The sequence below is a fragment of the Gopherus flavomarginatus genome, chromosome 1 (assembly GCF_025201925.1).
Source record: "Gopherus flavomarginatus isolate rGopFla2 chromosome 1, rGopFla2.mat.asm, whole genome shotgun sequence".
In the NCBI taxonomy this organism is placed as follows: Eukaryota; Metazoa; Chordata; order Testudines; family Testudinidae; genus Gopherus; species Gopherus flavomarginatus.
Genome location: NC_066617.1, coordinates 66,910,910 through 66,935,789, shown reverse-complemented (window position 1 = coordinate 66,935,789; position 24,880 = coordinate 66,910,910). Strand labels below are relative to the sequence as shown.

At 43.9% G+C, this 24,880-nt stretch overlaps 1 protein-coding gene across 5 annotated transcripts in view; it reads right to left on the bottom strand.

Annotated features, from left to right (window-relative positions):
* Window positions 1-24,880, bottom strand: part of MSRB3 (methionine sulfoxide reductase B3) — a 144,202-nt gene that overhangs the window by 100,251 nt on the left and 19,071 nt on the right. Inside the window, exons 2-3 of one of the 5 annotated variants that reach the window (XM_050924114.1) lie at window positions 16,480-16,527; window positions 6,947-7,090 (exon numbers count right to left, since the gene is read on the bottom strand). The exons of 1 other annotated variant lie outside the window; for it this stretch is intronic. In XM_050924114.1, the coding sequence (XP_050780071.1) occupies window positions 6,947-7,058 (112 nt within the window). In that variant the 5' untranslated portion in view covers window positions 7,059-7,090; window positions 16,480-16,527. Of the gene's footprint in view, window positions 1-5,501; window positions 5,593-6,946; window positions 7,091-16,479; window positions 16,528-24,880 lie in introns of those variants that run through there. 3 more of the 5 variants (XM_050924122.1, XM_050924105.1, XM_050924128.1) reach the window with 3 other exon arrangements.

Below are 24,880 nucleotides of genomic sequence, written 5' to 3'. Positions count from 1 at the left end.
ATAAGGCATGATATGAATGTTACTCAAAGCAACCAATTTTATGAATACATTTAATTCCCTCTTTGATACTAAAGAATAAATAATATTGAACAAAACCTTTTACATTGCACATATACAAATGTACAATATTTAAACAAATACAGATTTAAATAGCTGTAAACAATACATTATCTTCCTAAGTGACCAAAATATCTGAGTAAATTTCCATTCAGGCACCTTTACAAAGGTGATTTTTTACCTCAAATAGTATGTCTTCCTCCCTTAGAGCCACTATATAGATATGACAACAACATACCGTATCCAGTTACAACAGAATGGTATTATGACGTCGCTAGGATATACACAATAAAAACCTTGAAGAAAGGTACTGAGTCTCTATAAGTGACAACTGTAAGCACCATTTTCAAAGTTAAGTATATATAAATACATTAACTTACTATTTATTGTGGCACTTACATAGTACTTATCTTCAACACTCTATACAAGCATTAGCTGAGTAATTCTCTACATCCTGGCAAACTAAAGAACTAGCAACATGAAAAATTTTATTTCAGATAAAAACCGTATTTTGATTACAGAAGCATAAATTTCATTTCTTTAAATCTTCAAAAAACAGTGAATTTGCTTCTCTCTCTCTCTCTTTTAAAATACTGTCTGCAGAGGGGACAAAAGCACATGTATCTGAGACCATGTACGACAAATTTAAGCTAAGAGCAAGTTTTTACATTCAAGTTATAAATCTCACAAACAGGGCCGGCTCCAGGCCCCAGCATGCCAAGCACGTGCTTGGGGCGGCATGCTGCGGGGGGCACTCTGCCGGTCGCCGGGAGGGCAGCAGGCAGCTCCGGTGGACCTCCCGCAGGCGTGCCTGCAGAGGGTCCTCTGGTCCCGCGGCTTCGGTGGAGCATCCACAGGCACGTCTGCGAGAGGTCCACCGGAGCGCAGGACTGGCGACCGGCATAGCGCCCCCCGTGGCGTGCCACCGTGCTTGGGGCGGCGAAATGGCTAGAGCCGCCCCTGCTCACAAAACAGGGATTTATAATGAAAACACTGACAGGCACTTAACCATAGAAGTATTAGTGGGTGTTGCTAGAGTTAGTATATATTATCTTTTTCATCAGTATATTTTTTTCAAACCATATGAAGATACATCTGTCTATATTATATCCTTGGTAACACACTAAGAGAAACTATGGGAAAGTTAGAGCATATATGAAAATACTATGTACACATATACACACAACATATATACATTTAGAAATATTTAAGTTACATAATATATACACAATCTGTATAAAATTTAATAGTGATTACAATTTTGGTGGATGCATAGGTGGGAGAAGGGGGACATGGTTGACTCGTTTTCAGAACTTCCATTGTAAAAGCCAGATTTTGCAAAAACTGTGTGTGTGAGTTAATTTAACTGACACGAGTAGCCTCAGAGTTCACGTGGTTTATACACGTGAATTACTCATGTTTGCAAGTGTTTGCAAGAGCTGCCCCTACATGTAATCTTGTGTGTTAATGGATTACTGCAAACAGTCCAATTTTGAAATTGTAACTATTCATTATATATTCAGTATACTTTACTTATATTTTCAATTTACAATTGAGATTTAATAAAAGGTGTTATGAAAAAACATACTACATATATTTATTTAATAAAAGAGGCTTACACCATATGCCCAGCACCCTTTCATACAGATGTATTGTAATACAACCATATCCTAGAAAAATGTAGTTTGCCAGTACTCTTAATCATTCTAGTAATTAAACACTGCACAACAATTTAATTATCATTTAAGTCTTTATTATTTCATATACCTATCAGAAAATGTGCACGTAAGCATACCCAAACTCTCTAGAGTTTATCATTAGTTTTACTTAATTTTTACAAATACTGTAATCTTTCTTGATCTACAATAGCAGAAAAACAGATCTCTATCTCATGCAAAAAAATGTGATGCAAGCAGCACAACATTCGAAGTGTTAAAAAAAGAAAGGACACTTTTTAAAAGGAATGAGAGCCCATAATAATTCAAAGACACAGCAAAGCAAAGTAAGATTTTTCTTTATAACTTGGTGGTCTGCTACAGAAAACATATGTATATGGAATATGCGTCATTACGGTTTGTATCCGTTACTTGCTGGTACGCATTAAAGTAGCCAAAGGAAAATTTGTTCTTATCTTAAAAGATTTCAAAACAGATCTATTTCCTTATGAACCCAATCCTGAGAGATGCTGACTACCTCCTACATTTCAGTGGACGTGGAGTGCACCGGATCAGGGCCAAACAGGGTCAGTTTATTCTAAATCATGTGAAAGTATAATGGAGTTGCAATTGTTAAATGAGGAAACCTCTAACATTATATGAAGGAAGTTTGTGTATAAGCCCAAACTTGTGTCATTTTTCGTAATGCTCATGCTTTTCTTATGATAGTTTATACACACTTTAAACGAAATTCTCAGAATGTACCTATGTATGAATGATTTCTAAAGTGGAAACTTTTCATTCTGTTCTATTTAGGCAAAACAACATCTGATTAGTGCCATCTACTGGAAATTTGGCATACTGGGGTACACTGTAGCAATTTCTTCCCTGCTCACCACTATATGTTAGATTTAAAAAATACATTGAAATGTTTAATCCTATTATTTTGTATAGTTAGAAGAATGCATTTATACCTCAGGCATTAATATGTGGATTTTAAAAATGCAAACAAACCTTCCACCAAATTAAATAATAATGATATGAAAGGCATACAGTTTATAACATAACTCAGTGCATATCCATAAACTTCAGAATGGTCAGAAGACAAGACAAGAGCTACAAAATACTGAAGATTTCTGGATCGGGAAGCATTACTTGAAATAAAAAGCAGATAGTTCTGAAAATTAATGCATGTTCTATTCTGAAATGAAATTGAATGTATTTGTTTTGAAAAGCAAAAAAGCTTTCATTGGTCCTAATCTATAAATGACAGAATATATGAACTCCTTTTTACAGCACAAGCAAAGCTTAGGGGCAGTATATAGAGGATATCTGGACTGAAGCACTTATTCATAAAAGGCAACAGCTGATTCTAGGTGTCACCCAGAAAATTAAAACCGATATAAAAATTATATTATTGTGCCCAATCCAGCAAATATTATACGTGTGGAACTTTACTGATGTGAGTAATCCCAGTTTACCAATTACAAGACAATTTAACTGCCACAACTGACTAGAGCCTTGGTTTTATGCCTCATTTGAAAGATGGAACCTCTTTCAGCACACTGCTCCCTAAAGTCATTTGGTGGCATTGGTTCATTAAGTGACTCGTGAAATTATGCCTCCTAAACCACTTCTTGTACCACCTGGATTTTCTTTGAAAGTTTCTATCCAACTAAAAATAGACCTAATCCTGCTTATCTTGAGACCTGAGGTGCTCACAGCATGAAGTGAACCAGGAGTACATTATACATTTTGTGCAGAATATGATGGGGGGGGGAGGGTGAGAAAATAATTTTCATAAAATGCTTGTACTTCCAAAGAAAACAGGGCACTTCTCTGTCTCTGACGGTAAACTCAAGATCCAGTTGGACTGTGGCATTTATGCAAATGTTGCTTTTAGGACTTATTCTTGCATTTATATGATGCACCCTTCATCATTTAGTTCTGTTCCCCACCTCTACTACACATAAACAAATTGAATACAAAATTAGCCAACATTAATTTATAAGTGTCTAGGAAATTTAGTTTCCTCTTAGAACACATAAAATATGCAGTTATACATTACTCTGCTATCAGTGGATGAATTTTGTTTTACAATATACATCTATGAAGTAGTCAGTGTAACTAATCTGTTAAAGTTTGGGTAGCTATGGATCATACAAACAAATAAATTGCAGAGATATAAAAGTTATAACAAAACATGTGAATATTGGATTACGTCAGTGATGCAGGTGACAAAATGGTTAATGGGATGCTTCATGAGCAGATATGCACTAGAAATATCGGATTCTGTTCCTAACAGACCAGCTTTGAGATCTGCTTGTTAGAATAGGCACAAAACGAACAGGAAAGCTGTAAATGCCTCATTTTAAGGCAGGTCTCACGAGTGTGCGCTCACATCAAAGGTGCATAATAAGTTAGGAAATTTGCTTGTCCTCTGTTTTCAGAATTTGAAACCTGGATCGGCAGCACATATAATTGGAAGCAAAGATCAGGCTGACACAATGGGGTTTATTGTCTCCTTATCAAGGTTCACTTGTAACTTCTGTTTAGGTTACTGGGAATTATGGAAAGGAAAATAGACCCTTATGCCATAAAACTGGGGCTCAGTTTTGATAGTTAAAATAAAATTATAATCAGCTCTAGAAAAATCAATTAAGCTTAAATGTTGTGTCCTATCACGAAAGTGTTTGACACTCCTTCCATATACTATATGCTTCTCTGAAATGATATTAGCAAACAGAAATGATGCTTTAAATTGTTGTATTTTGTGCCTATACCCAGTAGGGATGGGTGCATAACAAATACCCAAATTGGAACATTACTTGGGGTTTCAATTAGTGATTATTTACAGCTGCATCTTAATTTTTAAAGAAGTCAAAATAAAAACTAATTCCAGATAGCCTTTGAATTCTAAAAACTAATCCACTGAAGTTGTCATTTCCTGTCAAATAGTCAGATTTGGGATCTTATAAAGATATTACATATGTTACTGTTTAAATGCTGATATTAAACGTTTATACTAAGGTCCTGCAGTCAGATTCACATGGATGGGCCCTTATGCCCCAATGGCCGCCTTTGCAAATCCAAATGCAGGAGGGGGCATTACACATGAAGTGTGATTATTCCTCTCTGCATTTTTTTAAAGGTGTATGTTATTTCTAAATAAGAGCAGCTGTGATGGAACATTTTTGTTTGATTGAACTATAGGATCACATAAATAAAGTACACATTGTGAGGGAAAGAAAGTTACATTACAGTTCACATCACTTCCTGCATGAACCTTTGTGTGCACTATCATTAAAAGTAAATTTACAATAAAAATTTCACACACACAAAGGAATAAATGCTGAAGAAGATGTAAGTGCACTTGAACAGTATTTTGAAAACATTTTCTTATGACACTTATTAAATAATAATATTTCATATATTAAATGCTGCTAAGCAATTTCTTATTAAAACCGTGTGCAATATGTAATATAACTGTGATTTTCAGGCTAACTGCATAGTCTGTGTCGAGGACAGGAAGATGCTATCAAATTTGAGATATATCATATCATATTGGGCAAGGAAGCTGGATAATGTTTCCAAAGCATTCTAAAATCTAGGCTATGAACACACTAAAAGCAAAGCAGTGATTTATAACAAACTTCCGGCTTCAACAGAGAACTCTAATAAATTAGAACTAAATTTAGTAAACCATAGTGTAACATTTCCTGCAGCAGAGACACTCATTCCTAAAAGGGCCCTCAATGTGCATGACACAACAAGCAGCACCCATTCAACCTGAGGGAAGCCCACAGGCTCGCAGGGCCACTGGCTGGCTCTTTGTCACCAAATGCAGCAAGTTGAATGCAGACATCACTGTGATATCCTCACCAACAAAACCAGAGGCAAAGAACAGGGGCAAGAGCTGAGTAGGGGAAAAAAAAAAAAAAAGAAAAAAAAAGATGAAAACATCAAAAATGTTAGGTACATTCATAGCAAAACTGATAGTTATGATTCTGTCTGAAAAGAAAACATAGGACTAAGAAATTCTGAATGCACATTTATTAGTTGGTTTAGCCCCTTTTTGCCTTCTGCTTTAAGCTTGTTTATGTTTGTTAATTAGAATACATGGCATACAATGCTGCAGCTCTTTATGTTACCAGGCAGGGGGGAAATCTTAATGTTGTGCAATGCAGGGCAACCCAAATTTGCAATTAAAAATTTACTGAAAACACATGGCTATGTGGTGAACGCTGGAAACCAACCATTATGAAAAACTGTTCAGTTGGCTGGTTGGTTAAACAAAGCCAAACTTTATTTTAACAAATAACTTTCCAGTTATCAGGAAAAATAATGGGATAATCATTTCTTTAAATAAAGATAATTTATATCTTAAATTCTCCAAGGGATACATTTAAGCAATTTTCCAGCTGGCACTAATATAGAAGAGAGGGATATGGCAGTGGGGATTTTTTATTTTATAAGATGCAACATGTGTCTATGGTGATGGTTTTGTTTACCTCACAATAGAAAGGATGAAATACAGCTGCCTCATAGGATAGCCATTCATAGCTGCAGTCTGCTTCAAAGATTATTGCAGTAACTGACACTGGGGACTCAAATCTACCCCCACTGAAGTAAATCGTGAAGTTCTCATTGATTTCAGTGGGAGCAGGATTAGGCCCCACATGGTTAATGATTTGAATAACAATGCACCACTCTCAACCTCTTCCAAGACAAGTTTGTTTTTTTTAAATGGTTACAGAATGGAAATGCCCAGAAATGAGTTTCTCTTGTACATTTCCTGAACCAGAAGAGAAGTCTGTGCATGGTCTCTTCTGACCCCTGAAGAACAAACACATAACAAACAGTAATATATATATATTATCACATCACTCTGGAGTGTATCTGACAGAAATCTGCTTGTATTAACATGCCTGAACTCTGACTTCTCCAAACTAAACTCACTACAAAACCAAAACATTTTTATGTTACTAAATGGAGACAAAAGAGAGAAGGAAGGTAAGTGCCACACAGCGAACAGCTCAAAAGAACCATTAAACATAAATAAACATGTCATTTTCACGAGTGACTGCAGAACTGGTTAAAAAAAATCCTCCAGAGCAGACGATTGACTAATAAAAGATCAAAGATCTATACATAATAAACAGTACAAATAAAAATGTATTTTTTCTAGTGACCTTCACTGTGAGAAGTAAAGTGTGCAGTGAAAATGTAATTACCTAGCAAAGCTGCAGTCTTATTGTGCTCCCGCAACTGATCATAAAACGTCTTCCTATTCTGTTTCATCAACTGCAGTACCAGGCAGCCTGTGCGCCTACCAATCGCAGCCATCTGGCTTGTGTCAAAGCCTGTGAGTCAGGCAGCTACAGTGCAACAGGAAGAAAGGCAGTGATGTCACTCTGCAGGTCAGGCAAAGAACAAAGATGTATTCTACAATTAAAAAGCTGGGTGCCCCAAGAGTAGGGGTCTCCAACATGCTCTTACTGGATGACTTAGTTAATACTGTTTTTACTATTATCTAAATAGGAGAGCACCATCTAGTGGTTATTGTTGCAAAAGGCTCTTTAAGGCAAACATTCAGTTAGCAAAGACATAGCTGTGTTGCTAAGGTTAGATAATAAGACTCTGAAAGTGTTAAAAATAACTTTATACAGCAAGATGGACAAAGGGTCTGGCTTGCTTTCAGTCAATGATCTTATGCCCCTATACAGCAATTGTATCTATTACATGACATAGTCACACAAGCAAGGTGAAATGCTTAATATTTGCCAAGTTTTAGCACTAAGGCTGAAATATTTCCTTTGACTCTCATGAGAGAATTTGGAAGTAGGTGGGAGGGAGTGAAAAGAAGACCATCATCTCTGTAGTGATTTCAAGTGTAAATTAATCAGGATTTTGTTACTTCTCTGAGAGATCACCTGTCTTCCCAGGCTACACCACCACAGATGTGGTCAGTGGAGACACAAGAGCTGAAGCCCCCATTAGTATACAGGGGGCTGTTGGCAGAGCGTTCTCCATTTAATCACTGATCAGTCTGTTAGAATAACTTATACTGCAAATGTATACCAATTTAACAGATGCACTCCTTAGGGCCATAAGATACCACTGATTTGCATGCAGAATTTGTCAATGAAGTCAACTGGCTTCTGTAAAAACTGATTGCATAGTATCGCCTTTCACTTTTGTCAACTCCTTAGGGCAGAGACTGTGCCCACCTGCGTGGATGTGAACAGCATCTAGCAAACTGTAATTCAAAGAATAAGACTAATATCTAGTTCCTAATGTCTGCATTTACATCATTCAAATTCCAGTCCTGTGCTCATTTCTCAGGCAAAACTGCCACTAGCCTCAATCGGAACTTTGTTTCCTGTAGATATTATTTTACCTAGGCTTGGCTCATAAGAAATTCACAACATAGCACTCCTAATTTATTAAAAGTAATCTGCTGAGAAAACTCTCAGCTATTTTGGAGACCTTGGCATCAGACAGCAATTTCTGTAGGCCAAGGTGTGAAAGAAGCTGCCTATATCATGTCTCATATGTACTTTACCAGAGATTTTCCATTGCAGCCACTTCGAAATACAACATTCTCCAACATTGTTGCACTGGTAAATAGACGATAGAAAAATAAAAACACTCAATTTCACACTTTCTAAAAGAGCATAATTTCTGGGGTTTTTTCCCCCCATTTCTAATACTCTGTTCACTATTCTTTAGATGGATACATCCCATTGGATGACAGAGAAGCTGGCATATTTGTTTGTGAGGGGAAAGGAGAGAGAAATGTTAGTCTCCGCTCTTTATATTTTCCTCATGTTTCATTTTTCCTGTTGTGCCTTCCCTCTGCTTGCTTCATAGATTTGTTTCTTAACAACCTGAGGCTGTTTACCACTGCAGCACAAACTATTTTTTCCTCTTTTGTTACAAGTAAACAGGACTGCAACTCCCCGAAGTGTAAACTGTTGAAAAGCTATTTAAAAACCCCAAAGATTTCAAACTAGACAGACCCTGATCACCTGAAAAAGCCAGTGTTCACCAAATTGTTGCTATTGGTCCCAGGTATCCATAAAGGATGTAAAGCTATAACTCTACAAAACCCAATAAAACTGAACTAGCATTCATAAAAAATACTACAGCAGAAAGCTTTCTTCTCTTTTGAAGTTTAAGTGCTATTTCTATTACTTGTATTGCAGCAGTTCCTAGAAGCCTGAAGCAGCACTAGGGCCCCCCTGAGCTAGGTGCTGTGCAGACACACACGAAGCCATAGTCCCTGCCACACAGAATTTACAATCTAAGCTGACAAATGACTGCAAAGGGGGGTGGAGGGAAGAAGGATACAATCAAAAGATATATAATTTTTAGCATAAGCTAATGCAAGATAAATGTGCCTAAGAAGCTGCTATACATCCCTGCCCTGTAATTTCCAAGCAAGAGTAAGAGAGCATGTAGCTGGAAGGAGAACAGTGGTCAGTGGCGGATTAGCCACTGGGCGAGCGGGGCCTGTCCCCAGGGGCCCCAGCCAATTGAAGGGCCCTGGAAAAATAGGCACCCCACAACCCACCTCCCTGGCATGTTTCAGCTCATGGGGAGCGGACTGAGCAGCTTTTCCTCTGCACTCTAGATCCTGCCTCAGCAGCTGGACACTGCCTCCTGGGTCCTAGTGCCTGCTGTTTCCTCTACAGCCCTGATGACTGCAGGGAGGAGAGGGGGCAGAGCAAAGCAGGTGGAGTGAGGAGAAGGGGAGAGGAAGGGAGGGGAGGAAGAAAAGGGGATACGGGAATGGGCGGGGGGAAGCAGGAGCCCAGCATGTGGCATTCCCTGGGCAGCAGCAGCCCCAGCAGGGAGGCAACCGCTGTGGCACCAGAGCAGGGACATCGCTGCAGCAGGTGGTGCCGGAACGGTCTCCAGCAGCAGCTGGGACTCCTCCATTATGCCATCCTGTCCCCTCCCAGCACTGGCAGCCCAGGTATTGCTGTAGATGGGAGGAGAGATCCAGTGAACCAAGGGAACTGGCTTCAGCACGCATGTGTGCGTGCGTGGGCACACTTTGTCCCCCTAAACATAGCAGTCAAACTACACTTATGGTCCCGGGACTGGAGGAGCTCTGGCTCCCTCCTGTGGCCTCAGGGCTGGGGAAGCTCTCACTCCCCACTGTGGCCCGGGGCCATGGTGGGGGAAGGGGCAGAGCTTTCTCCAGTCTTGGGGCTGCAGTGGGGGAGCAGGGGCAGAAAGAAGCAAGGTTGCAGAGCAGCAATGGGGTGGAGGGGGCAGAATGGGGCTGGCAATGGGGGGGAGGGGGCAGAGTGGGGCTGACCATGTATGGAATGGGGCGGGGCAGTGGGGGAAGGGGCAGAACAGGGGGCGGGACTGCAGGCAGAAGGGGCTCCCCACTTGCTCTGGCCCAGGGCCCCACAAAACCTTAATCCACCTCTGATAGTGGTAACATATCTGGATATCAGCTGAATCTCTTGATCCTGTTTCTACTTTGCCATAGACTTCAACAGGTTCAGAATCAGACCTGCAACTTGGATTTCTAAAATAAGAAGTCAGGCCACTACAAGGAATTTAGGAGGAAACCACTGTTCCAGTACCTTCAATGCCAATTCCCATTCTTGGGGAGAGATTTTATGCTGAGCCTCTAGAGCAGTGGCTCTCAACATGGGCAGCAGGTTTGTAGATATTTTGGTGGTGCCCAGAACCTGCCCCTGCCCAAACTCTGCCCCCTCAAAACTCCACCTCCCACCTGCCCAAGGCTCTGGGAAGGAGTTTGGGTGGGGGAGGAGGTCTGGGGTGGAGGAGGAGTGCAGCGCTGGGAGGGAGTTTGAGGAGGGAGGGGGTGCAGGGGTGGGGCTGGGGGTGAGAGGTTTGGAGTGTGGGAGGGGGATCAGGGCTATGGCAGAGGGTTGGGGTGAGGGCTGTGGGGTGGGACTGGGGATGAGGGGTTCATGATGCAGGGGGGGCTCAGGGTTGGGGCAGATGGTTAGGGCGCAGGGGGGTGAGGGCTCTTGCTGGAGCTGGGGTTGAGGGGTTTGGAGTGGGCTCAGGGCTGGGGCAGAGGGTTAGGGTGCAGGGGTGTGTGAGGGCTCTGTCTGGGGCTGGAAATGAAGGGTTTGTGGTGTTGGAGGGGGATCAGGGCTATGGCAGAGGGTTAGGGTGTGGCAGGGGCTCAGGGCTGTGGCAGAGGATTGGGGTGAGGGCTGTGGGGTGGGACTGGAGATGAGGGGTTCATGATGCAGGAGGGGGCTCAGGGCTGGGGAAGAGGATTAGGGTGCAGGGAGATGAAGGTTGGGGCTGGGGCTGGAAATGAAGGGTTTGTGGTGTTGGAGGGGGCTCAGGGCTAAGGCAGGGGGTTGGGGTGCAGGGGTGTGTGAGGCTCTGGCTGGGGCTGGAGATGATGGGTTTGGGGTGTGGGAGGGGTTCAGGGCTAGGGTAGATAGTTAAGGGTGCAGTTGGGGGGTGAAAGCTCTGGCTGGGGGTGTGGGCTCTGGAGTGGGGCAGGGCTGGGGATGAGGTTTGGGGTGTAGGCAGGCTGCTCTGGGACAGAGGCCAGAGAGGAGGACTCCACCCAGCCCTTTCCCTGCCGGCAGCAGCGAGCTCTGGGGGAGGGGCCCCCCTTTCCTGCCCCCCCCCAGCAGCACACTGACCCCCACCACTGTCACTGCATGTGCTCCTAGGGCCCCTTTCAGGTCCAGGAATCTCCCTCGCCTCTCCCTTTGTGGGTGCCAGGAGGTGCAGCGTGCGCCTCCTCCCCTGCTGTTGCCCCTGACTGTAGCCTCATTGGGGGTGGAGGATGGGGCTGCCTCCTTGCCCAGCATGGTGCAGGAGCGGTGACTGTGGGCTGGGGGACCCCCTGTGCTGCTGGAAGGTCCCGCCAGAAAAGGGAAGGGTCTGAGGGGGAAGGGCAGGCTCAGAATCAGTCTGCCCTGGCAGTTGAGATGGGGTCACTAGGACAGGCTTGACAAAGCCCTGGCTGGGATGATTTAGTTGGGGATTGGTCCTGCTCTGAGCAGGGGGTTGGACTAGATACCTCCTGAGGTCCCTTCCAACCCTGATAGTCTACGATTCTATGGATTCATGCGGTAACAGTTGCTGCACGGAGTCAAGCTGCATGGCAGAGGCAGGGACACTCTGCTCCCTCTGGGGCCCAGGGACGTGCACAGGGCCAGCAAGGGAGAGCCAGGGGACACTTGGGGGAGGCACAGGGGGGCAGCAGGTGGGGCCACCCAGCCCCAAACATTGGTGGAGCTGGGCCCCTGGGCTCTGAATATTGCCAGTGCCCGGGCACCAGGTGGGTATATAACTTGCCGCCCATGGCTCTCAACCTTTCCAGACTACTGTACTCCTTTCAGGAGCACGATTTGTCTTGCGTAACCCAAGTTTCACCTCACTTAAAAATGACTTGCTTACAAAAGCAGACATAAAAATACAAAAGTGTCACAGCACAATAGTACTGACAAACTGCTCTCTCATTTTGTCTGTATGAAATTTTAGTTTGTACTGACTTCACCAGTGCCTTTTGTGCAGCCTGTTGTAAAACTAGGCACATATCTAATGAGTTGATGTACCCCCTGGAAGACCTCCGTATATCCCCCCGGGCACGCGTATCCACCACATCTTTAAGGGGTGCAGCACAGAATGCTTAGCCCAGGGAGAGGGTAGGTAAAATGGTTTTCAGCCACCTTTGCACCCTCCCAGTCCTGAACTGTTCTGGGGCCTGAAGAGATCCCCAGCATAATACAGGCAGCTCAGGGGGGCCTGTCTAACTTATAGCAGCCTCCCAGGGCTGCTCTATGGACTGCAGCACTGTGCAGAATCTCTGCAGTGCTGTGTGCTACAGCTGCACCCCTGACATACCCCTCCCACCCCAGCTACACACAACACATCCCTTACACCACGGCTTCTCTCCCAGCTGGAACCAGAATTTTAGGTAGGGATGCCAACATTCTACTCGCACACAACTGAACACCCTTGCCCTGCCCCACCCCTCCTCCGAGGCCACTATCCTGCCCTGTCCCTTCTCCGGGACCCCGGCCCTGATCACTCCATCCCCCCTTCCTCTGTCGCTCATTTTCACAGAGCTGGCTCAGGGGGTTGGGGTGCGGCAGGTGGTGAGGGCTCCGGTTGGGGATGCAGGCTCTGGTGTGCGGCTGAGGATGAGGGATTTGGGGTGCAGGAGGGTGCTCCAGCCTGGGACTGAGGGGTTTGGAGGACAGGAGGGGGATCAGGAATGGGGCAAGGGGTTGGAGCACGGGAGGGGATCAGGGATGCAGGTTCCGGGGGGCACTTACCTCAGGAGGCTCCCAGAAGCAGAGGCATGTCCCCCCCTACCCCAGCTCCTACGTGGAGGTGGTGCCAGGCAGCTCTGCGCACTGCCCCATCCACAGGCACCAGCCACCCCCACAGCTCCCACTGGCCAGGGTTCCTGTCCAATGGGAGCTGTAGAGCTGGCGCTTGCGGCTGGGGCAGCACACAGAGCCCCCTGGCTGCCCCTACACCTAGGAGACGGAGACGGTATATGCCATTGCTACTGGGAGCTGCGCAGAGCCACAGCAAGCAGGGAGCCTGCCTTAGTCCCACTGGGCCGCCGACTAGACTTTTAATGGCCCATTCAGCAGTGCTGACCAGTGCCTCCAGGGTACCTTTTCAATTGGGTGTTCTGGTTAAAAACTAGATACCTATCAACCCTACTTTTAGGGCCCCTTTCACCTGGTGCAAAGGAGACTGAGCAGGGGTGTGGATCTCCCTCTTGGTGTTTAAGCAGTCTTTTGTTAGATTGGCTTTCATCTCCAAACACAGTGTCCATGTTCTATCTTGTTAACCATATAAATACAGTAAATCACAAATTCCACTAGCTCCTGCATTGCCTTACTAAATCATTAGATGGGATCTGGAAGCCTTTTGTTTGTATTATAAACCCAAACAATAGCTTCAGGAAAACCTCACTTTTACGATTTTGATATAAAAAGGTGACACTGACGTGCTTGCTGTCAACTCTTACTACTTCAGTATGGTCAATTCTAAATGTTCAAAAATCATGAGTCAGATCCCCAGAATCATGATTATGGCTTAAAAATCATGAGAACTGTTAAAAAAAATGCAGGGGTTCTGTTTTAATTTACCATCAAGATTTTGAGTCTTTTGGGTACAGCTGGGTAATTTTTTTTTACAAGGTGTTAGCTCTACAACTATGAAGGCTAGAAACATACGTTTTTAAAAAATGAGAGCTGAGACTCTCATATTATCATATGGTTCTGAGAGCTGGCGCTATAGGTCAAATATCAAGAATCTCGAGACTCAGCAAAATCACAAGTTGTCAATATTATAATTATCTTGTGAGTCCTGCAATGTTAGGTGTTCTTCTGAAAGCCAGAGCTCCTAGAATCCTGTGATTATGCAAGTATCTCAACTCTCATATAAAAAAAAAATTTCTAGCCCTCACTACTGCAGGCAGTTCCTCTCCTTCTGCTACTTTTTCATTTTAAACTTTATTCTTTAGCTGTACAAAGATTAGACTGTAAACTCTTGGGGACGGGATTATCTTTTCTGTGTGTGTGTGTGTGTGTGTGTGTGTGTGTGTGTGTGTGTGTGTGTGTGTGTGTGTGTGTGTGTGTGTGTGTGTGTGTGTGTGTGTGTGTGTGTGTGTGTGTGTGTGTGCGCGCGCGCGTGCCCAGTGCCAAGCATAATGAAGTCCAAATCCTTGAGCGGGGCCTTATATCACTGCTCCTGGCCCTTCCCCTGGTTCACTCACCTACTCAGTTACCTATGCATGAAGCCTGTTAGAACTTGGTCATGCATCCGACGAAGTGGGTATTCACCCACGAAAGCTCATGCTCCAAAACGTCTGTTAGTCTATAAGGTGCCACAAGACTCTTTGCTGCTTTGTTAGAACTTAGCACCTCATAGTATATGAGCCATATGAAGGCAGCAGCAGCTCCTCCATGTTCCAGTTTTTGCAACTCACCCTTTACTTTTCCTTCCCTGTGTTCTGTGTCCCCCTTCACCTGCCTCCACCAAGCTCCAAAGAGGCCCGATTTATGTCCATATATATTAAATTAAATGGTATTGTACAGTATGAATGTGTCAGGGGCCTTCTAAGACATTGCAACAATTACAGTGGAACAAGAAGGTTGTCAGGTGGGAGAAACCCAAATAACTAGAAACATTAAGATGGGACACAAATCAGTGAGATGAAAGTGTTATGGTAGAAGCTTAACTGAGCTCAGGGAATCACAAAAGTTAGAGACGGAAAAGACTCTTTTTTGGAAGGTCATCCACTCCACCTCACTGCCAATGCATGACAATTCAGTTCCTTGCAGGACATTTACTAGTGCCTGGGCATTTCCAATTTTAAATGTCCCAAACAATGAGGTTTCCACCTCTTTCTTAGGTATCTCAAGCAATGTGGCTTCTATCTATTTCCTAGACATTGAGTTTGTAGGCTGTTCCCATAAAGTTAAATTTCAAAAGTGTTTTGACAAATTTAAGCCCAACAACTATTTCAAAGAGTTTTTGGTTTGCTTTGTTTTCTAATTAAGTGCCTTAACAACTCTGTACCAAATGCTCGATGACATGATTGAGAGTCGTATTTAACATGTACAACTATTCCAGCCTTCCCTCGCAAATAATTTTAAAAGACTTTTTAGCTATTGCACAGTCTTGCCAGCCAGCTCCCAATCACTCAAGGGCTTACATATGCAGAACTCTGAAATGCTATAACTATCAGAAACTTGGAGGGAGCACTGGAAATTGTCTATGGAAATTCAGGTAAGTGAAAAATTTTAAGTGCATCACATAATTTTGAATTTTTAAATCATTATTTTGTACTTTTGGTATAAAAATGGTACTTTTAGACTAATGTATGTTTCAGCTCTTACTCCTGCCATACTTGAGGCATTCAGCACATAATTGTAAAGTTACATTTCAAAAACCTTTGAAATTCACCTTTATGAGAGGTCTTAAGCACTAGATTTTCATGCATTTGTAAACTATTTCAATTGATAATGTAAATTGCACATGTTCCAGATTTTCTATTAAAATCCCCAACAAGAGCTGCTGCATGATAGGAGTAAGGTATTCCAAATCATTAATTGTTAACAGCATGCACCCATACACCCAAGGCCGGTGCAACCATTTAGGCGACCTAGGTGGTCGCCGAGGGCGCTAGGATTTGGGGGGGGAGGGCGACATCTTCTTTGGCAGCAACCGCGGCGGCCAAATCTTCAGCTGCCCTGGTCGCCGCCAGCATTTAAGTGGAGGGAGCTGGGGCAGGAGAGTGCAGAGAGGGCTGCCGGCAGCAAGTAAGGGGGGTGGGGGCGGCATGCAGGGGAACTCCCTGCTCCGGCTCACTTCTGCCCCGCCTCCTCCCCGAGCATGCCATGGCTGCTTCACTTCTCCCGCCTCCCAGGCTTGCGGCGCCAATCAGCTTAGCCGCTGCAAGCCTGGGAGGCGGGAGAAGTGAAGCAGCAACAGCGTGCTCGGGGTGGAGGCGGAGCAGGGGTGAGCTGGGGCGGGGGGGCGCCTCAGGGCGGGGGCTTGGGGACGGGGGAGGGCGCAAGGTGAAAGTTTCGCCTAGGGCGCAAAACATCCTTGCACCGACCCTGCATATATCATTTGTAAGGTTGGTGGTCATAAAATCAAGGGTCTGCTGTACAATACATTTCAGAAACTTACATAGTCTAACATAATGGTCTTTACAGTTAAGCAAGTCCTTTAAAATATTAAATACAGGCCAGATTCTAAAACTTTTACTCACATTGAGTAGTTCCTTCCTTCTTGTGTAATTCTACTGATTTCAATGGCTCTGGTAAAGTAAGAAAATATTCACTGTAATCAAAGGTGTCAGACTCCAGTTCTGTGAGGTATTGGTACATTTCCTTTCTAGATATCAGGATAACCATTCTAGTTTTGATGTAAGTGATTTCTCTGTATAATAGGAAAATTACATTTGATTTGAGGAGGTCAGAAAGTGACACAAAATTCGTATTAAGTTACTGAATAGTTCAGTTAAAGCTTCTTTCTGGTAACAGCTGTAAGAGATGGGGAGTTCATGCCCCTTTGCCATCTGATTCTGATATTCTTGTTTGCTAAGCTGTTCACTTTAGCATCTGTCTGTGTATTCCAAAGGTCAGCTTTCTGAAATGTTGGTATGACAAAAGAAATATAGATACACCCCAGGAACAGATTAAAAAATGATGTGGGAAGGGTAAGAGGAAGTTCAAAAAATAACTGACTCTTTTGGATTCTAGACCACTAATAAAAATGGAGAATAAAAGCACTTTTACAACTAACTACTCCTGTTTCCTGCCTTCAGCAAGATAGCCACAGCATTGATTCCTCATTATTTTGTTACTTAACATTGGTATACAGCACAATAGCTAAGATGCTGCGCTCCTCTAAAGAGTTTTACAGTCTACATTGCCAGTTCCCAAACTAGGGACCACATATCACTCGCTAGTGGTTCAAGGAGGGCTTAGATGATGTATTAGGCGTGGTCAAACCACAGCTTGTGAGCCGCATGCGGCTCTTTTAGTTACATTGTGGCTCATGGAGCCCCCCCCATGCTCCTTCCCATTCTCCACCAGAATGGGGGGTGAGGGGGCTTGAGGCTTCCGCCCTGAAGTGATGCGGCGAGGGGCTTCTGCCCTGTAGGGAGGGAGGTCTCAGGGCTTGAGTCCCGTATCCCAGCAGGCACTGCCCTGCGACAGGGCTAGCTTTAGGCTGATTCCCCCAAATCGGGCCCCGTGCCTAAGAGGGCTCCGTACCCTAAAGAAGAGCACTTAACTTACGCATCTTTTTAATTTTTACTCACCTGGCAGCGCTCTGAGTCTTCAGCAGCATTTTGGCAGTGGGTCCTTCAGTGCCAAGGAACACCCAGAGCACTGCTGGGTGAGTCATTCCTGCCTATTCGAATCGGGCCCCGCACTTCCTAAAGTCAGCCCTGCCCTGCGAGGCAAGTTGTGCATGTCTTGCGGCTCTCGAACCTCTATAGATTATTGTATGCGGCTCAGAGGGTGAGTAAGTTTGGCCACCCCTGCTATATATGTTAGGCTGCTTCTCTTCATTTTAACCTATAGTGAAGGCTCTTGCCTGAAGGCCTGAAAAAAAGGATGGAAACAAGAAGCAAGAGCTAATCTAGCTGCTTCTAGTAGAGACGACTGCTAAAAGAGGAGAGGAAACAGAGCACTGCACTCTGCAACCAGAGTCAATTGTGAGGGACTGGAACTGTAAGGCACCGGCAACAGAGTTATCTGGGGAAAGTCTACTCACTCTAGCCCAGGAGTGAAAGTAACTGAAAGGACTTACCGGTACACCAGAGTCTTGAGTGGAGGCGTGGCTTCAACTAGAAGAGGTGAGGCCTTTCAAGATTTAAAGGCCCTAGAGCTGTGGCTGAAAGCCCCAGGGCCTTTAAATCACCCTGGAGCTCCCAGCTGCTGAGCCGCGGGGCTCAGGGGTGAATTAAAGGGCCTGGGGCTCTGGCCGCTGCTGCAGGAAGTCCTGGGCCCTTTAAATCCCCACCGGAGCTCAGCTGCTGGGGTCCTGAGGCTCTGGCAGCTGGGCTCAGGCCAGGATTTAAAGGGCCTGGGGCTCCCCCCAGTAGCTGGAGCCCTGGGCCTTTTAAATCATCACCAGAGAAGCCGGTCCAGTCCGGCATACTGGCAACAGCCGATACGCTGTGCCGGACCGGAGCGGCTTACTTTCACCTCTGCCCCAGCCAGAGCTCTTAACTGCAACAGCTTGAATGTGATATCTGATGATTTTGGAAGCTAGGAGCAGCACAGCCTTTGGGGCTGGCAGTTTGTTTATAACAGAGGCAGGTGATTAGGATAACAAAAGGCTTGTCATTAAAGTAAATTAAGGATCCTTAGATGATCCTGAAAGCACTGCCAGGCATGTCAATTAAAATACAGGAAACAAAGGGTAGGAATAAAAGGTGAGAGAGGTAAAGAGTGGTGCCCATCAGGGGTCCGTAGTGGGACCAGTCCTATTCAGTGTATTCATAAATGATCTGGAAAAGGGGGTATGTAGCGAGGTGACAAAATGTGCAGATGATACAAACTATCTTGAGTAATTTAAGTCCAAAGCAGACTGTGACGAGAGTTACAAAGGGAGCTCACAATAAAAAAAAAAGTTAGAGGATCATTGTTTGAGGGACTGTGGGAAAAAGTTGAGCTTTGAGGAGGGATTTGAAGTAGGAGAGGGAGGTTTCATAGTACTGAAGAACAGGAAACAGAGGGCACCATAAGACACAGGAGGAGGAGGTGATGGTGCTGCTGAGGTAGACACCAAAGAGTGATTGCAGAGTTTGGAGGAGAACCAGTCAAGTATGGAGTCCCAAAAGCCCAGGAGGAGAAAGGATCCACGGTTAAACAGTACTGGTTAAGCAGTACCTAGAGTCTCTGAGCTTTGTCAGTGCATGCAACTGCTTCATTCTCAGATTACTATAGCCCTATAGTACAACTGGCAAGTCTTCTCCAAAATAAAGTAAAATTGAGTCAGTCTGGATTATCCTTCCTTCTACTCCCAGTCATCTCAAGTCTGATGCACTAAAATAGAGCTCTGTTATATTTTTGTTTTCCCGAACTTGGCAGTGTGCCAACATATAGCATATTCATTTTATGGCAGTAAATTTATAATTGCAACAGACTTAAATAGACTTTTTTTTAAAAGTGTTGAAAGGACTGTAACTTTTAAGAAATATCCCTAATCTTTTCCTTTCCAGGACAGGCCTTCATAGTGCACCAGTGAAGAGTAAATGGCTTCTGGTGCTCAGAGGACATGATGCAAGTATTCTGAAAGCACACTTTTAATTTAGTAATTCCTACTGGCTGGCTTGCTAGCCTGCCATTTTGTTCACCGATTAAGGATGGAATTTCTATCCTGCTCTTCAGAAATGACTTCATATTTTATCTTCTGAAAAAACAGACCAGTTCTGAAGTTTCACCCCGTGAGTGAAGATTAAACAGATGTATTTATTTTTTAAGACTATTGTGGTACATGCAGTTTGTCTAAAGAGTGGTACATAGTATGTATGTGAAATGTTGATGTGTGTCAAGTGAAACGTTGTATAATAAACCACAATAAAGCACGATATGTAATAAAATTCTCGTACTTTAATTACCACTCATAAAAATGTTTTCAAATGACCTGGTTAGAAGACCAGTGAGGCCTCATTCTTGTCAATTGTCCCATTGTGACAAGGACTGCCATAAGGTTTGACACAATCCTGTAAAGTAGCATTTGTGTCCCCATTTTACAAGCAGGCAAACAACCCAGCACAGTAACATTAAGTGATCTGCCAAATCAGAGGCAGAGCTGAGATTAAAACTCAAGAGTTCATTGTTCCCAGTTCTAAACTCTGTGCACTAAATTACGGCACTGCTGCCTTCTGCTGTACTCAGTGTACACTGGAAAAAGTACTGAACTCTTTAACAGGTTAATTAATTATTATATCTCATTTGCATTTGGACAGCTCCAAAAGGCCCCAGTTGGGATCTCAGCCCCATTGTGCTAGGCATTATGAGAGTGAGGAATTATTTTCATTAATGACTAGCACTGGGATTTTCAAAGGAGCCTAAGGAAGTAGTCCAACTTTTACCAGACATCACTGGGACCTAAATGGGACTTTGAAGTTCAAGTCTGGAGGAAGTACACTGCTTTGAAAGAATACTCTTGCATGTTTGTGTTGCTTTTGTCTAAAATAAATGAGTATGTGACGGCTTAGTATGGAAGCTAATTTACAGCTTGCCGAGCGTGCACAGATATCCCTACATGGCTGAGCAATATGCAGAGCTGCCCATGCAGATGCTTTATTTTAATAAAATATGCATCAATAAGGCAGTCAGTTACTTTTCATGACCCCTTTTGTGATGCACTGCAGGACAACCGAGAGAAGACACAATTGAAAGAAGAAACACAGAACGAAGAAAAATTAATACTTTGATAGGACCAGCTCATAGATTCATAGACTCTAGGACTGGAAGGGACCTCAAGAGGTCATCGAGTCCAGTCCCTTGCCCTCACGGCAGGACCAAATACTGTCTAGACCATCCCTAATAGACATTTATCTAACCTACTCTTAAATATCTCCAGAGATGGAGATTCCACAACTTCCCTAGGCAATCTATTCCAGTGTTTAACTACTCTGACAATTAGGAACTTTTTCCTGATGTCCAACCTAAATCTCCCTTGCTGCAGTTTAAGCCCATTGCTTCTTGTTCTATCATTGGAGGCTAAGGTGAACAAGTTTTCTCCCTCCTCCTGATGACACCCTTTTAGATACCTGAAAACTGCTATCATGTCCCCTCTCAGTCTTCTCTTTTCCAAACTAAACAAACCCAATTCCTTCAGCCTTCCTTCATAGGTCATGTTCTCAAGACCTTTAATCATTCTCGTTGCTCTTCTCTGGACCCTCTCCAATTTCTCCACATCTTTCTTGAAATGCGGTGCCTAGAACTGGACACAATTCTTGGTTGAGGCCTAACCAGCGCAGAGTAAAGCGGAAGAATGACTTCTCGTGTCTTGTTTACAACATACCTGTTAATGCATCCCAGAATCACGTTTGCTTTTTCTGCAACAGTATCACACTGTTGACTCATATTAAGCTTGTGGTCCACTATGACCCCTAGATCTCTTTCTGCCATACTCCTTCCTAGACAGTCTCTTCCCATTCTGTATGTGTGAAACTGATTGTTCCTTCCTAAGTGGAGCACTTTGCATTTATCTTTATTGAACTTCATCCTGTTTACCTCAGACCATTTCTCCAATTTGTCCAGATCATTTTGAATTTTGACCCTGTCCTCCAAAGCAGTTGCAATCCCTCTCAGTTTGGTATCGTCCGCAAACTTAATAAGCGTACTTTCTATGCCAACATCTAAATCGTTGATGAAGATATTGAACAGAGCCGGTCCCAAAACAGACCCCTGCGGAACCCCACTTGTTATACCTTTCCAGCAGGATTGGGAGCCATTAACAACTACTCTCTGAGTACGGTTATCCAGCCAGTTATGCACCCACCTTATAGTAGCCCCATCTAAATTGTACTTTCCTAGTTTATCTATAAGAATATCATGCGAGACCGTATCAAATGCCTTACTAAAGTCTAGGTATATCACATCCACCACTTCTCCCTTATCCACAAGGCTCGTTATCCTATCAAAGAATGCTATCAGGTTAGTTTGACACGATTTGTTCTTTACAAATCCATGCTGGCTATTCCCTATCACCTTACCACCTTCCAAGTGTTTGCAGATGATTTCTTTAAATACTTGCTCCATTATCTTCCCTGGCACAGAAGTTAAACTAACTGGTCTGTAGTTTCTTGGATTGTTTTTATTTCCCTTTTTATAGATGGGCACTATATTTGCCCTTTTCCAGTCTTCTGGAATCTCCCCTGTCTCCCATGATTTCCCAAAGATAATAGCTAGAGGCTCAGATACCTCCTCTATTAACTCCTTGAGTATTCTAGGATGCATTTCATCAGGCCCTGGTGACTTGCAGGCATCTAACTTTTCTAAGTGATTTTTTACTTGCTCTTTTTTTATTTTATCTTCTAAACCTACCCTCTTCCCGTAATCATTCACTATATTAGACATTCCTTCAGACTTCTCAGTGAAGACCGAAACAAAGAAGTCATTAAGCATCTCTGCCATTTCCAAGTCTCCCGTTACTATTTCCCACTCCTCACTGAGCAGTGGGCCTACTCTGTCCTTGGTCTTCCTCTTGCTTCTAATGTATTGATAAAAAGTCTTCTTGTTTCCCTTTATTCCCATAGCTAATTTGAGCTCATTTTGTGCCTTTGCATCCCCAAATGCATCAAAGCGTTCCTCAGCAAAGCTGAGAACACAGAGGATTCACACCATCTTTCCACCCTCAGATCCTGGAGGCTGCCAGAGCCAAACTGATGCCCAGGACTAGCATCTCCCAATGAGCCCCAGCCCCAGCCCCAGCCTCAGCCCAGACTGTCCCAACACACCTCAGAACAGCCTTTATGCAGGATCAGTTACCACTGCTATATCATGGTGCCTTTGAGAAACATCTAACAAATAATCATTAGGTATATAGCCAGTAGAGACTTGGGATATATTTTTATTAATACTTTATAAATTAAAATAATTGATTTTAAACAAAATGTGATACATCTTAATACATTAAATGAACATGCCCTCCAATGGAGAAGCTGATTTTCCTAGAGACACCATGACACACTTCTATATATCGGAAATCAGTCCTATGTAATTTCATTCGATATCTGATTCTTTAACATAATCACTGTTTTCTTTTAGATTCATATTATCTCCTTGTTCTTCTGCAGTTTGCTACTTTTTTAAAATTTAGAATAGATAACAAGTATATTTAAAATTCGCAGTCACAACCGTGAACCAGTGTGACCCAAGCATCCTGCATTCACACCACACACACTACTACAATGATACTTGAATAAAATATGGCCTGTGAGGTACCATATGACAGTTAATAGCATGCTGGTTATTAATATTATCGTAAAATGCATGTGTTAATGTTTGATATGAAGTTACGATTTCCTTGTTTATGATGTTACTAAAACATGTTTAAGACCACACAGCCTAACCTATGTAAAGGCGATAAACAGGTCTGTCCTAGACAAAGGAATTTGGGCTTACCTCAATTTACATCTGAGGCATAAACAAAGCTGTCGAGCTAAACCAGAAAGAAAATTAACATGGCTCCTTTTCCCCAAAGACACACAGGAGACTGAACCCCCAGGTTGCCTTCCTGATTGTAAGACTAAGACATCCCTTTGGGGATACAAGGACATAGGTGATGGAACTAGGAGTGCTGAGGGTGCTGCCACACCCTCTGACTTGAAGTAGTAACAACAACCACCTAAATGCATGGTTTCCGCTTGCAGCACCCCCCACTGTAAAAAATTGTTCCACCCCAACTGTATAAAGGAACAAGAGATTCCATCTTTATCTTTCACCTAAGGAAACCAAGAAACCATCCAATTTGATCTCTTTGATGGGTCCTGGCCAGCAAAAAGCGGAAAGGGAGACTAGGGGTGAGAGAAACCATCTTGAACAAACATTGTAACTTGCTAAACTAAGTTTTAGATTTTTAGATATGTGTTTTCACTTTTATTTGCTTGTAACCATCTCTACCTTTCTTTCTTTTACTTGGTATCACTTTATCCATGCTCTTTAGTTAATAAACATTTATTTTACTATAAACAAATTCAGTGCTGTTTTTGAGGGAAGGATGTATTTACCCCAGTTAAACTAAAACTCTGATGTACTGACTCCTTAACAGCGCAACAAACAATGTCTTCTATGAATGCACAGTGGGAGGGGCTGTGCATTGAAGAGAAACATCTCTGAGGAACTCAGGGGTTGGAGTTTACTGGCTGTTACCTGCGAGGTGAGGTTTGGGCTAGAGAACCTTGAGGAATTTGCTGGTGAGGAAGACAGACTGGTGTGTCAAGAAGCCATCACACAGTCTGCCAGCAAAACTCACGCTTGCTGAGGTAGAGGGGTAACACAGCAGCTCACAGCTAAGGTTCCCCTGCAGCATGTTATAACCAGAAATCAGCGCCATTTCAAATTTAGCGAAAAAGCTTATTATTTGAATATAGTTTTTGGTAAAATACTATAATGTCTTCTCCATTAGTTCATCAATTACTTTAGTGCAGAGCACGCCAGCACAACATGCGGCCCGGGGACCCCATGGGGCCCACTGTGCGGGCCGTGGGGGGTGAGTAGGTGGGACTCACTGTGCGGCCCGTGGGGGGTGAGTAGGCAAGTGGCGGGTGAGGGAGGGGGGCTGAAGAGGCGGGCGGGTAGTGGCGGAGGTGAGGAAGCGAGCCGGGGGGGCTGAGGAGGCGAGTGTGCGGGCAGTGGCATGGGGGCAGGTGAGCCGGCAGCAGGGGAAGGGGGCTGAGGAGGCGAGCGGGCAGTGGCGAGGACTGAGGCGGCGAGTCGGGGGGCAGCAGCAGGGGATGAGGAGGCAAGCCGGGGGTGGGTGGGGGACTGAGGAGGCGAGCAAGGAGTCAGTGGCTGACCTGTTCTACTGATCTGGTCTGGCTCCCATCCCCTTTCCAAGAGTTGCAGCTGTCTGGAGGTGCTGCCTTTCACGCCTTCCTCAGTCACACCTCATTCATTCAACAGGGCAATTGATTACAA